Below are 17,154 nucleotides of genomic sequence, written 5' to 3'. Positions count from 1 at the left end.
GAATCACACAGAGACCCATTTACCCATAGATTCACACAGAGACCCATTTACCCATAGATTCACATAGAGACCCATTTACCCATAGATTCACGCAGAGACCCATTTACCCATAGATTCACACAGAGACCCATTTACCCATAGATTCACGCAGAGACCCATTTACTCATAGATTCACATAGAGACCCATTTACCCATAGATTCACACAGAGACCCATTTACCCATAGATTCACACAGAGACCCATTTACCCATAGATTCGCGCAGAGACACATTTACCCATAGATTCACACAGAGACCCATTTACCCATAGATTCACACAGAGACCCATTTACCCATAGATTCACACAGAGACCCATTTACCCACAAATTCACACAGAGACCCATTTACCCATAGATTCACGCAGAGACCCATTTACCCATAGATTCACGCAGAGACCCATTTACCCACAAATTCACACAGAGACCCATTTACCCATAGATTCACGCAGAGACCCATTTACCCATAGATTCACGCAGAGACCCATTTACCCATAGATTCACACAGAGACCCATTTACCCATAGATTCACGCAGAGACCCATTTACCCATAGATTCACATAGAGACCCATTTACCCATAGATTCACACAGAGACCCATTTACCCATAGATTCACACAGAGACCCATTTACCCATAGATTCGCGCAGAGACCCATTTACCCATAGATTCACACAGAGACCCATTTACCCATAGATTCACAGAGAGACCCATTTACCCATAGATTCACACAGAGACCCATTTACCCACAAATTCACACAGAGACCCATTTACCCATAGATTCACGCAGAGACCCATTTACCCATAGATTAACGCAGAGACCCATTTACCCACAAATTCACACAGAGACCCATTTACCCATAGATTCACGCAGAGACCCATTTACCCATAGAATCACATAGAGACCCATTTACCCATAGAATCACATAGAGACCCATTTACCCATAGATTCACACAGAGACCCATTTACCCATAGATTCACATAGAGACCCATTTACCCATAGAATCACACAGAGACCCATTTACCCATAGATTCACATAGAGACCCATTTACCCATAGAATCACACAGAGACCCATTTACCCATAGATTCACACAGAGACCCATTTACCCATAGATTCACGCAGAGACCCATTTACCCACAAATTCACACAGAGACCCATTTACCCATAGATTCACGCAGAGACCCATTTACCCATAGAATCGCATAGAGACCCATTTACCCATAGAATCACATAGAGATCCATTTACCCATAGATTCACACAGAGACCCATTTACCCATAGATTAACATAGAGACCCATTTACCCATAGAATCACACAGAGACCCATTTACCCATAGATTCACATAGAGACCCATTTACCCATAGAATCACACAGAGACCCATTTACCCATAGATTCACACAGAGACCCATTTACCCATAGATTCACGCAGAGACCCATTTACCCATAGATTCACACAGAGACCCCTTTACCCATAGATTCACACAGAGACCCATTTACCCATAGATTCACGCAGAGACCCATTTACCCATAGATTCACACATAGACCCATTTACCCATAGATTCACACAGAGACCCATTTACCCATAGATTCACATAGAAACCCATTTACCCATAGATTCACACAGAGACCCATTTACCCACAAATTCACACAGAGACCCATTTACCCATAGATTCATGTAGAGACCCATTTACCCATAGATTCACACAGAGACCCATTTACCCATAGAATCACACAGAGACCCATTTACCCATTGATTCACACAGAGACCCATTTACCCATAGATTCACATAGAGACCCATTTACTCATAGAATCACACAGAGACCCATTTACCCATAGATTCACGCAGACACCCATTTACCCATAGATTCACACAGAGACCCATTTACCCATAGATTCACACAGAGACCCATTTACCCATGGATTCACACAGAGACCCACTTACCCATAGATTCACGCAGAGGCCCATTTACCCATAGATTCACATAGAGACTCATTTACCCATAGATTCACATAGATACCCATTTACCCATACATTCACACAGAGACTCATTCACCCATAGATTCACACAGAGACCCATTTACCCATAGATTCACACAGAGACCCATTTACCCATATATTCACATAGATACCCATTTACCCATACATTCACACAGAGACTCATTCACCCATAGATTCACACAGAGGCCCATTTACCCATAGATTCACATAGAGACCCATTTACCCATAGATTCACATAGAGACCCATTTACTCATAGATTCACATAGAAACCCATTTACCCATAGATTCACACAGAGGCCCATTTAGCCATAGATTCACATAGAGACCCATTTACCCATAGATTCACACAGAGACCCATTTACCCATAGATTCACATAGAGACCCATTTACCCATAGATTCACACAGATACCCATTTACCCATAGATTCACATAGAGACCCATTTACCCATAGATTCACACAGAGACTCATTTACCCATAGAATCAAACAGAGACCTATTTACCCATAGATTCACATAGAGACCCATTTACCCATAGATTAACACAGCGACTCCTTTACCCATAGATTCACACAGAGACCCATTTACCACGGATTCACACAGAGACCCATTTACCCATAGATTCACATAGAGACCCATTTACCCATAGAATCACACAGAGACCCATTTACCCATAGATTCACACAGAGACCCATTTACCCATAGATTCACGCAGAGACCCATTTACCCATAGATTCACACAGAGACCCCTTTACCCATAGATTCACACAGAGACCCATTTACCCATAGATTCACGCAGAGACCCATTTACCCATAGATTCACACATAGACCCATTTACCCATAGATTCACACAGAGACCCATTTACCCATAGATTCACATAGAAACCCATTTACCCATAGATTCACACAGAGACCCATTTACCCACAAATTCACACAGAGACCCATTTACCCATAGATTCATGTAGAGACCCATTTACCCATAGATTCACACAGAGACCCATTTACCCATAGAATCACACAGAGCCCCATTTACCCATAGATTCACACAGAGACCCATTTACCCATAGATTCATATAGAGATCCATTTACTCATAGAATCACACAGAGACCCATTTACCCATAGATTCACGCAGACACCCATTTACCCATAGATTCACACAGAGACCCATTTACCCATAGATTCACACAGAGACCCATTTACCCATGGATTCACACAGAGACCCACTTACCCATAGATTCACGCAGAGGCCCATTTACCCATAGATTCACATAGAGACTCATTTACCCATAGATTCACATAGAGACCCATTTACCCATACATTCACACAGAGACTCATTCACCCATAGATTCACACAGAGACCCATTTACCCATAGATTCACACAGAGACCCATTTACCCATATATTCACATAGATACCCATTTACCCATACATTCACACAGAGACTCATTCACCCATAGATTCACACAGAGGCCCATTTACCCATAGATTCACATAGAGACCCATTTACCCATAGATTCACATAGAGACCCATTTACTCATAGATTCACATAGAAACCCATTTACCCATAGATTCACACAGAGGCCCATTTACCCATAGATTCACATAGAGACCCATTTACCCATAGATTCACACAGAGACCCATTTACCCATAGACTCACATAGAGACCCATTTACCCATAGATTCACACAGAGACTCATTTACCCATAGAATCAAACAGAGACCTATTTACCCATAGATTCACATAGAGACCCATTTACCCATAGATTAACACAGCGACTCCTTTACCCATAGATTCACACAGAGACCCCTTTACCCATTGATTCACACAGAGGCCCATTTACCCATCGATTCACATAGAGACCCCGTTACCCATAGATTCACACAAAGACCCATTTAAACATACATTCACACAGAGGCCCATTTACCCATAGATTCACATAGAGACCCCTTTACCCATAGATTCACACAAAGACCCATTTACCCATAGATTCACATAGAGACCCACTTACCCATAGATTCACACAGAGACCCATTTACCACGGATTCACACAGAGACCCATTTACCCATAGATTCACATAAAGACTCATTTACCCATAGATTCACATAGAGACCCATTTATCCATAGATTCACACAGAGTCCCATTTACCCATAGATTCACACAGCGACCCCTTTACCCATAGATTCACACAGACACCCCTTTACGTATAGATTCACACAGAGGCCCATTTACCCATACATTCACACAGAGGCCCATTTACCCATAGATTCACATAGAGACCCCTTTACCCATAGATTCACACAAATACCCATTTACCCATAGAATAACAGAGACCCACTTACCCATAGATTCACACAGAAAACAATTTAACCACAGATTCACATAGAGACCAATAGAATCACAGATACCCACAGACTCACATAGACCCACAGGCTCGCACAAAGACCCATAGACTTCCTCTTGTGTGTTGAGGGTTGTTGTTATTGACTGTTGTTGATATTTGCCATTGGCTGTTGTTGTTCATGATTGTTGTTGTGGTGGTTGTTTGCAGGGCCACCTGTAAGTGATGGAGAACATTCGGATAAGTGTCATCATCACCACCAGCACCATCACCACCATCATCAACGCCACCACGATCACCACCACCATCATAATCATCACCAGTACCACCAACACCACCATCATCCCTGCCATCATCACCATCATCACGAACACCGACATCATCACCACCATCATCATCAGCACCATCATCAGCACCACCACGATCAACACCATCACGATCATCACCATCATAATCATCACCATCATAATCATCACTATCATAATCATCACCACCACCATAACCATCATCACCACCATCACCATCATCACCACCACTACTACCATCACCACCACTACTACCATCACCACCATCACCACCATCACCACCATCACCACCACCACCACCATCATCACCATCACCACCATCACCACCATCACCACCACCACTACCACCACCATCACCACCACCACCATCATCACCACCAACCATCACCACAACCACCACCATCATCACCATCATCACCACTACCACAACTACCACCACCATCACCACCACTACCACCACCATCACCACCACCGTCAACACAACCACCACCATCACCACCATCACCACCACTACCACCACCATCACCACCACCATCACCACCACCATCCCCACCACTACCACCACCATCACCACAACCACGACCATCACCATCACCACCATCATCATCACCACCACTACCACCACCATCACCACCACCATCACCACCACCACCATCAGCACCATCACCACCATCACAACTACCACCACCATCACCACCATCACCACCACTACCACCACCATCACCACCATCACTACTAGCACCACCACCACCACCATCACCACTACCACCATCACCACCACTACCACCACCATCACCATCACCACCACTACCACCACCATCACCACCACCATCACCACCACTACCACCACCATCACCACAACCACCACCATCACCACCATCGCCACCATCACCACCACTACCACCACCATCAGCACCACCACTACCACCACCACCATCACCACCATCACCACCACCACCATCACCACCACCACCATCACCACCACCATCACCACCACCATGCCTTCTGATGTCTCCCTCCCTCTACCCCAGGGAAAACCGGGCCCCAAAGGAGATCTCGTGAGTTTCACGTGTGTGTCAGTGTGTCACGTGAGTGTCACGTGTGTGTCAGTGTGTGTCAGTGTGTCACGTGTCTGTCAGTGTGTCTCGTGAGTGTCAGTGTGTCACGTGTGTGTCAGTGTGTCACGTGAGTGTCAGTGTGTCACGTGTGTATCACTTGTGTGTCAGTGTGTCACGTGTGTGTCAGTGTGTCACGTGTGTTTCACGTGTGTGTCAGTGTGTCACGTGTGCGTCAGTGTGTCACGTGAGTGTCACGTGTGTGTCAGTGTGTCACGTGTGCGTCAGTGTGTCACGTGAGTGTCACGTGTGTGTCAGTGTGTCACGTGAGTGTCAGTGTGTCACGTGTGTGTCAGTGTGTCACGTGTGTCACGTGTGTGTCAGTGTGTCACGTGTGTGTCACGTGTGTGTCAGTGTGTGTCAGTGTGTCACGTGTGTGTCAGTGTGTCACGTGTGTGTCAGTGTGCGTCAGTGTGTCACGTGAGTGTCACGTTTGTGTCAGTGTGTCACGTGAGTGTCAGTGTGTCACGTGAGTGTCAGTGTGTCACGTGAGTGTCACGTGTGTGTCAGTGTGTCACGTGAGTGTCAGTGTGTCACGTGAGTGTCACGTGTGTGTCAGTGTGTCACGTGTGTGTCAGTGTGTCACGTGAGTGTCACGTGTGTGTCAGTGTGTCACGTGTGCGTCAGTGTGTCACGTGAGTGTCACGTGTGTGTCAGTGTGTCACGTGTCAGTGTGTCACGTGTGTGTCACGTGTGTGTCAGTGTGTCACGTGTGTGTCAGTGTGTCACGTGAGTGTCAGTGTGTTACATGTGTGTCACGTGTGTGTCAGTGTGTCACGTGTGTGTCAGTGTGTCAGGCGTGTGTCACGTGTGTGTCAGGCGTGTGTCAGGCGTGTGACACGTGTGTGTCACGTGTGTGTCAGTGTGTCACGTGTGTGTCAGTGTGTCACGTGAGTGTTAGTGTGTGTCAGTGTGTCACGTGAGTGTCAGTGTGTCACGTGTGTGTCACGTGTGTGTCAGTGTGTCACGTGTGTGTCAGTGTGTCACGTATGTGTCACGTGTGCGTCGGTGTGTGTCAGGCGTGTGTCAGGCGTGTGACACGTGTGTGTCACGTGTGCGTCGGTGTGTCACGTGTGCGTCAGTGTGTCACGCGAGTGTCAGTGTGTCACGTGTGTGTCAGTGTGTCAAGCGAGTGTCAGTGTGTCACGTGTGTGTCAGTGTGTCACGTGAGTGTCAGTGTGTCACGTGTGTGTCAGTGTGTCACGTGTGTTTCAGTGTGTCACGTGAGTGTCACGTGTGTGTCACGTGTGTGTCAGTGTGTCACGTGTGTGTCACGTGTGTGTCACGTGTGTGTCAGTGTGTCACGTGTGTGTCAGTGTGTCACGTGAGTGTCAGTGTGTCACGTGTGTGTCACGTGTGTGTCAGTGTGTCACGCGAGTGTTAGTGTGTCACGTGTGTGTCAGTGTGTCACGTGAGTGTCAGTGTGTCACGTGTGTGTCACGTGTGTGTCAGTGTGTCACGTGAGTGTCAGTGTGTCACGTGTGTGTCAGTGTGCCACGCGAGTGTCAGTGTGCCACGCGAGTGTCAGTGTGTCACGTGTGTGTCAGTGTGTCACGTGTGTGTCACGTGTGTGTCAGTGTGTCACGTGTGTGTCAGTGTGTCACGCGAGTGTTAGTGTGTCACGTGTGTGTCAGTGTATCACGTGTGTATCACTTGTGTGTCAGTGTGTCACGTGTGTGTCAGTGTGTCACGTGTGTGTCACGTGTGTGTCAGTGTGTCACGTGTGCGTCAGTGTGTCACGTGTGTGCCACGCGAGTGTCAGTGTGCCACGCGAGTGTCAGTGTGTCACGTGTGTGTCAGTGTGTCACGTGTGTGTCAGTGTGTCACGCGAGTGTCAGTGTGCCACGCGAGTGTCAGTGTGTCACGTGTGTGTCAGTGTGTCACGTGTCACGTGTGTGTCAGTGTGTCACGTGTCACGTGTGTGTCAGTGTGTCACGCGAGTGTCAGTGTGTCACGTGAGTGTCAGTGTGTCACGTGAGTGTCAGTGTGTCACGTGAGTGTCAGTGTGTCACGTGTCACGTGTGTGTCAGTGTGTCACGTGAGTGTCTGTGCACCTAGCCCGGCACAAGCGCCCTGGTAACGTCACCACCAGCTGTTGTGTGTCAGGGTGTGTCTGCGTGTCGATGTGTGTGTCAGTGTGTCACGTGTCACGTGTGTGTCAGTGTGTCACGTGAGTGTCAGTGTGTCACGTGAGTGTCACGTGAGTGTCTGTGCACCTAGCCTGGCACAAGCGCCCTGGTAACGTCACCACCAGCTGTTGTGTGTGTGTCTGCGTGTCGATGTGTATACATCTGTATTGTATTGAGTCACTACGGCGTCTACCGCCACCTACTGGAGGCAGAGCGCTACTGTGCATCGTCTTTGGTGTCTTTCGGTAAAGTCACGTACATTAGTTAGGTTAAAATTAATTACAAAAAATTAAACCTACGACGTTTGGATCGCAACACGAGCAGCAGGCAAAAAAGAGTGGGAGGCAGATTGTTTTAAAGGTTTAAAATGGGTGTAGCCCAAGGGTCATAAACGAAGTGGGCGGGGCTAGTTATGTTAATGTGATAAATTAGCATGCTAATTTATCACATTAACATAACTCAAGATAGGAGAGCGGCCTCTACGATGAGGGCGCTGAGGTGGCTATGTTAATGTGGGAGATTAGCATAATGCTAAAGTAAACGATTATCATGTTAATGTGAGAGATAAGCGTGTTAATGTGAGAGATTAGCATGATGCTAATGTGAGAGATTAGCATGTTTATGTGAGAGATTAGCATGTTAATGTGAGAGATTATCATGTTAATGTGAGAGATTAGCGTGTTAATGTGAGAGATTAACATGATGTTAATGTAAGAGATTAGCATGATGTTAATGTGAGAGATTATTATGTTAATGTGAGAGGTTATTATGATGTTAATGTGAGAGATTAGCGTGTTAATGTGAGAGATTAGCATGATGCTAATGTGAGAGATTAGCATGTTATTGTGAGAGATTAGCATGTTAATGTGAGAGATTATCATGTTAATGTGAGAGATTAGCGTGTTAATGTGAGAGATTAACATGATGTTAATGTGAGAGATTAGCATGATGTTAATGTGAGAGATAAGCGTGTTAATGTGAGAGATTAGCATGTTAATGTGAGAGATTATTATGATGTTAATGTGAGAGATTAGCGTGTTAATGTGAGAGATTATTATGATGTTAATGTGAGAGATTAGCGTGTTAATGTGAGAGATTAGCATGTTAATGTGAGAGATTAGCATGTTAATGTGAGCGGTTAGCATGTTAATGTGAGAGATTAGCGTGTTAATGTGAGAGATTAGCATGTCAATGTGAGAGATTAGCATGATGTTAATGTGAGAGATTAGCATGATGTTAATATGGGACATTAGCATGTTAATGTGAGATATTAGCATGTTGTTAATGGGATATATTAGCATGTTAATGTGAGAGATTAGCATGATGTTAATGTGAGATATTAGCATGTTAATGTGAGAGATTAGCATTATGTTAATGTGAGAGATTAGCATGTTGTTAATGGGAGATCACAGACCCGCCGCCACATTGTGGTAGGTGCGCGGAGGTGGCTATGTTGACGTGAAAAATTGTTACCTGTTCATGTAAAAATCGGAGATCCGAAGCCACGGGGAAAATAACAACTGACATCGGAAGGTGTCAGGATGGGAACGTCACAGCCAGTTATTACTTAAACTGGTTGATGACGTCCTTCCAATGATTGCTGAGTTTGTACCCATCCTCTGGGTTGAAATTGTGTCTGTGTTTGTATATGTTTGATAGCTTCATGAACGAATCTTTGTTGATAGCCAGTGGGTTTACAAAGTACCTTCGTCTTAGAGAAATCAATTTCGTGTGAGCCGACCCCATTAAAACAATGATCAGCCACGGCCGAGGTGTTGGTCCTACCGTGTTTCAAATCTGCCTTATGCTCACGAACACGGTCCGAGACACGCCGCTAAGTTTCCCCAATGTAACTGCTGCCGCAGACACAGCTTGTGTTTGTAGATGCAGGGGTATTGCATGTCAGGGATCACATCCTTCACAGAGCTGGAGCAAACTCAAGATCCGGGCTCGATTTAACACAGTACGTGAAATTCGCGATCTGATCCCATCCTGAGGAGCGTGGCCTGGCTCTGCCCTAGGCCACGCTCGAGGGGCATAAAAGGCAAGTCCCGAGCGCCGATCCGGGCTGTCTTCTGGTATCAACCCGCCGTGCGACGTCTCTTCAGTCGTCGCTGTTCGGCCGTTACGTTCGGCTTCGTGGGTCAGGCAGTGCACCGCTGACTCACCCGGTTACCTAGTTACCCCATTGTGGTCTAAGTTACTCGTGGTGGTGACCACCTACGCCGTTATCCCGTACGTTCATGCGGCTGTCCTGTTGGGGTGTTAGAATGCGTGTCTCCATGAAATCCACTACACACCCATCGACACTGGGGGACGTGAAGGCGGCCGGGCGTGGTGCTGACCACCCACCCCCTCGTGATGCCGTCCTGGGCTTAGTAGCCGCTCGCTAACAGCACTTGCCCCAATGTCTACACGGGGGATCTTTGTCTTTGTGTGTGTGTGTGTGTGCGTGCAGGGTCCCAGAGGGGAGAGAGGGTACAAGGTGAGTCGGTAATATGACCATACTTCACCTCGCTAGTCAACGCAGGGTTGGTTTGTGCGGGGCGGTGGGATAGAAGGACAGTACAACCGTGCATTTTCATGCATTCTCTCCGTAGCTTATAACACCTGTTATGCACGGTGGTCACGTGTGTGTGTGTCTGTGTCTGTCTCACAGGGCGACCAAGGAGAGTCTGGACCGAGGGTACGTGTATCATCATCATGAGAATCATTCATATATTCACTCATAATCAGCTTCGTCGGCATTAATCATGAATATACTCACTACATCACCATCGGCAGCAGCATCATCATCATTGATATACTCACTACATCATCAGCAGCAGCATCAGCGTCATCACCATCATCATCATCATACATATATTCACTCAGCATCATCATCAGTTTCATCACCAGCAGAATCACAGCGTCATCAGGAATATGCTCACTCATCAGCATCATCATGAATATACTCACTACATCACTATCAGCATCATCATCATTGATAAACTCACTACGTCAACATCAGCATCATCATCATTGATATACTCACTACATCACCATCAGCATCATCATCATTGATATACTCACTACATCACCATCAGCATCATCATGAATATACTCACTACATCACCATCAGCATCATCATCATTGATATACTCACTACATCACCATCAGCATCATCATCATTGATATACTCACTACATCACCATCAGCATCATCATCATTGATATACTCACTACATCACCATCAGCATTATCATCATTGATATACTCACTACATCACCATCAGCATCATCATAAATATACTCACTACATCACCATCAGCATCATCATCATTGATATACTCACTACATCACCATCAGCATCATCATTGATATACTCACTACATCACCATCAGCATCATCATCATTGATATACTCACTACATCACCATCAGCATCATCATCATTGATATACTCACTACATCACCATCAGCATCATCATGAATATACTCACTACATCACCATCAGCATCATCATCATTGATATACTCACTACATCACCATCAGCATTATCATCATTGATATACTCACTACATCACCATCAGCATCATCATGAATATACTCACTACATCACCATCAGCATCATCATAATGAATATACTCACTACATCACCATCAGCATCATCATCATTGATATACTCACTACATCACCATCAGCATAATCATGAATATACTCACTACATCACCATCAGCATCATCATCATTGATATACTCACTACATCACCATCAGCATCATCATCATTGATATACTCACTACATCACCATCAGCATCATCATGAATATACTCACTACATCACCATCAGCATCATCATCATTGATACACTCACTACATCATCATCATTGATATACTCACTACATCACCATCAGCATCATCATCATTGATATACTCACTACATCACCATCAGCATCATCATCATTGATATACTCACTACATCACCATCAGCATCATCATGAATATACTCACTACATCACCATCAGCATCATCATCATTGATATACTCACTACATCACCATCAGCATCATCATCATTGATATGCTCACTACGTCATCATGTTAGGGAGCAGCGGGGGAGGGGAGTTTGGGGGATCGGGGTAAGGATTGCGGACCAGCGGGGGATCGAGGGGGCGGGGCGTGCTGTGAGGGGGGGGGGCTGTGGGGGGGCGTGCTGTGAGGGGGGCGGGGTGTGCTGTGAGGGGGGGGGGCTGTGGGGGGGGGCTGTGAGGGGGGGCTGTAGGGGTGGGGGCTGTGGGGGTGGGGGTTGTCACGCTCTGCTGAGGTCACATTACTCGGCGATTCCATCTCCCACGGAACCACGTGACTCTGCCCCCCAATTAAGGCGTGAAGTTCACCGCTGGCCCAGAGGGGTTCACGATGGCCGTGTCGGTACCCATAGACTCACCACACAGAGACCCATAGACTCACCACACAGAGACCCATAGATTCACCACACAGAGACCCATAGACTCATCACATAGAGACCCATAGACTCATCACATAGAGACCCATAGACTCATCACATAGAGACCCATAGACTCACCACACAGAGACCCATAGACTCACCACACAGAGACCCATAGACTCATCACATAGAGACCCATAGACTCATCACATAGAGACCCATAGACTCACCACACAGAGACCCATAGACTCATCACATAGAGACCCATAGATTCACCACACAGAGACCCATAGACTCATCACATAGAGACCCATAGACTCACCACACAGAGACCCATAGACTCATCACATAGAGACCCATAGACTCATCACATAGAGACCCATAGACTCATCACATAGAGACCCATAGATTCACCACACAGAGACCCATAGACTCATCACATAGAGACCCATAGACTCATCACATAGAGACCCATAGACTCATCACATAGAGACCCATAGACTCACCACACAGAGACCCATAGACTCATCACATAGAGACCCATAGACTCACCACACAGAGACCCATAGACTCATCACATAGAGACCCATAGATTCACCACACAGAGACCCATAGACTCATCACATAGAGACCCATAGATTCACCACACAGAGACCCATAGATTCATCACACAGAGACCCATAGATTCACCACACAGAGACCCATAGACTCATCACATAGAGACCCATAGACTCATCACATAGAGACCCATAGACTCACCACACAGAGACCATAGACTCATCACATAGAGACCCATAGACTCATCACATAGAGACCCATAGACTCACCACACAGAGGCCCATAGACTCACCACACAGAGACCCATAGATTCACCACACAGAGACCCATAGATTCATCACACAGAGACCCATAGATTCACCACACAGAGACCCATAGATTCACCACACAGAGACCCATAGATTCATCACATAGAGACCCATAGATTCATCACACAGAGACCCATAGATTCATCACACAGAGACCCACAGACTCACCACACAGAGTCCCATAGATTAATCACACAGAGACCCATAGATTCACCACACAGAGACCCATAGATTCACCACACAGAGACCCATAGACTCATCACATAGAGACCCATAGATTCACCACACAGAGACCCATAGATTCACCACACAGAGACCATAGACTCATCACATAGAGACCCATAGATTCATCACACAGATACCCATAGACTCATCACATAGAGACCCATAGATTCACCACACAGAGACCCATAGATTCACCACACAGAGACCCATAGACTCATCACATAGAGACCCATAGATTCACCACACAGAGACCCATAGATTCATCACATAGAGACCCATAGATTCATCACACAGAGACCCATAGATTCATCACACAGAGACCCATAGATTCACCACATAGAGTCCCATAGACTCATCACATAGAGACCCATAGATTCACCACACAGAGACCCATAGATTCACCACACAGAGACCCATAGATTCACCACACAGAGACCCATAGACTCATCACATAGAGACCCATAGATTCACCACACAGAGACCCATAGATTCACCACACAGAGACCATAGACTCATCACATAGAGACCCATAGATTCATCACACAGATACCCATAGACTCATCACATAGAGACCCATAGATTCACCACACAGAGACCCATAGATTCACCACACAGAGACCCATAGACTCATCACATAGAGACCCATAGATTCACCACACAGAGACCCATAGATTCACCACACAGAGACCCATAGACTCATCACATAGAGACCCATAGATTCACCACACAGAGACCCATAGATTCATCACATAGAGACCCATAGATTCATCACACAGAGACCCATAGATTCACCACACAGAGACCCATAGACTCATCACATAGAGACCCATAGATTCACCACACAGAGACCCATAGATTCACCACACAGAGACCATAGACTCATCACATAGAGACCCATAGATTCATCACACAGATACCCATAGACTCATCACATAGAGACCCATAGATTCACCACACAGAGACCCATAGATTCACCACACAGAGACCCATAGACTCATCACATAGAGACCCATAGATTCACCACACAGAGACCCATAGATTCACCACACAGAGACCCATAGACTCATCACATAGAGACCCATAGATTCACCACACAGAGACCCATAGATTCATCACATAGAGACCCATAGATTCATCACACAGAGACCCATAGATTCATCACACAGAGACCCATAGATTCACCACACAGAGACCCATAGATTCACCACACAGAGACCCATAGACTCATCACATAGAGACCATTAGATTCACCACACAGAGACCCATAGATTCATCACATAGAGACCCATAGATTCATCACACAGAGACCCATAGATTCATCACATAGAGACCCATAGATTCACCACACAGAGACCCATAGACTCATCACATAGAGACCCATAGATTCACCACACAGAGACCCATAGATTCACCACACAGAGACCCATAGATTCATCACATAGAGACCCATAGATTCACCACACAGAGACCCATAGACTCATCACATAGAGTCCCATATATTCATCACACAGAGACCCATAGATTCACCACACAGAGACCCATAGACTCATCACATAGAGACCCATAGATTCACAACACAGAGACCCATAGATTCACCACACAGAGACCCATAGATTCATCACATAGAGACCCATAGATTCACCACACAGAGACCCATAGACTCATCACATAGAGTCCCATATATTCATCACACAGAGACCCATAGATTCACCACACAGAGACCCATAGACTCATCACATAGAGACCCATAGATTCATCACACAGAGACCCATAGATTCACCACACAGAGACCCATAGACTCATCACATAGAGACCCATAGATTCATCACACAGAGACCCATAGATTCACCACACAGAGACCCACAGACTCACCACACAGAGACCCACAGACTCACCACACAGAGACCCACAGACTCACCACACAGAGACCCACAGACTCACCACACAGAGACCCACAGACTGACCACACAGAGACCCACAGACTCACCACACAGGGACCCACAGACTCACCACACAGAGACCCACAGACTCACCACACAGAGACCCATAGATTCATCACATAGAGACCCATAGATTCACCACACAGAGACCCATAGACTCATCACATAGAGTCCCATATATTCATCACACAGAGGCCCATAGATTCACCACACAGAGACCCATAGACTCATCACATAGAGACCCATAGATTCATCACACAGAGACCCATAGATTCACCACACAGAGACCCACAGACTCACCACACAGAGACCCACAGACTCACCACACAGCGACCCACAGACTCACCACACAGAGACCCACAGACTCACCACACAGAGACCCACAGACTGACCACACAGAGACCCACAGACTCACCACACAGAGACCCACAGACTCACCACACAGAGACCCACAGACTCACCACACAGATACCTATAGACTCACCACACAGAAACCCATAGACTCACCACACTGAGACCCATAGACTCACGACACAGAGACCCATAGACTCACCACACAGAGACCCACAGACTCACACACAGATACCTATAGACTCACCACACAGAGACCCATAAACTCACCACACAGAGACCCACAGACTCACCACAGAGAGACACATAGACTCACCACACAGAGACCCACAAACTCACCACACAGAAACCTATAGACTCACCACACCGAGACCCATAGACTCACCACACAGAGACCCATAGACTCACCACACAGAACTCAGTAGACTGACCACACAGAGACCCATAGACTCACCAAACGGAGCTCAGTAGACTGACCACTCAGAGACCCATAGAATCACCACACAGAGACCCACAAACTCACCACACAGATACGTATAGACTCACCACACAGAAACCCATAGACTCATCACACAGAGACCCACAGACTCACCACACAGAGAACCACAGACTCACCACACAGAGACCCACAGACTCACCACACAGAGATCCATAGACTCACCACACAGCAACCCATAGACTCATCACACAGAGACCCACAGACTCACCACACAGAGACCCATAGAATCACCACACAGAGACCCATAGACTCACCACACAGAGACCCATAGACTCACCACACAGAGAACCACAGACTCACCACACAGAGACGCACAGACTCACCATACAGAGACCCACAGACTCACCACACAGAGACCCACAGACTCACCACACAGAGACCCACAGACTCACCACACAGAGACCCACAGACTCACCACACAGAGACCCACAGACTGACCACACAGAGACCCACAGACTCACCACACAGGGACCCACAGACTCACCACACAGAGACCCACAGACTCACCACACAGCTCAGTAGACTGACCACACAGAGACCCACAGACTCACCACACAGAGACCCATAGACTCACCACACAGAGAACCACAGACTCACCACACAGAGACCCACAGACTCACCACACAGAGACCCACAGACTCACCACACAGAGACGCACAGACTCACCACACAGAGACCCACAGACTCACCACACAGAGACCCACAGACTCACCACACAGAGACCCACAGACTAACCACACAGAGACGCAGACTCACCATACAGAGACCCACAGACTCACCACACAGAGACCCACAGACTCACCACACAGAGACCCACAGACTCACCACACAGAGACCCACAGACTCACCAGACAGAGACCCACAGACTGACCACACAGAGACCCACAGACTCACCACACAGAGACCCACAGACTCACC

At 46.8% G+C, this 17,154-nt stretch overlaps 1 protein-coding gene across 1 annotated transcript in view; it reads left to right on the top strand.

Annotated features, from left to right (window-relative positions):
* Positions 1 to 1,304: 1,304 nt before the first annotated feature.
* Positions 1,305 to 17,154, top strand: part of LOC116944508 (uncharacterized) — a 64,987-nt gene continuing 49,137 nt past the window's right edge. Inside the window, exons 1-3 of the mRNA XM_076068415.1 lie at positions 1,305 to 5,749; positions 10,394 to 10,420; positions 10,595 to 10,621. Coding sequence (XP_075924530.1) covers positions 5,690 to 5,749; positions 10,394 to 10,420; positions 10,595 to 10,621 — 114 coding nt within the window. The 5' untranslated portion in view covers positions 1,305 to 5,689. The remainder of the gene's footprint in view (positions 5,750 to 10,393; positions 10,421 to 10,594; positions 10,622 to 17,154) is intronic.

Source organism: Petromyzon marinus, chromosome 21 (genome assembly GCF_048934315.1).
Source record: "Petromyzon marinus isolate PM22_M1 ecotype Great Lakes invasive population chromosome 21, UKy_Petmar_22M1.pri1.0, whole genome shotgun sequence".
Taxonomy (NCBI): Eukaryota; Metazoa; Chordata; class Hyperoartia; order Petromyzontiformes; family Petromyzontidae; genus Petromyzon; species Petromyzon marinus.
The sequence above is the reverse complement of the archived record's forward strand: the minus strand, read 5'-3'. Positions and strand labels throughout refer to the sequence as shown.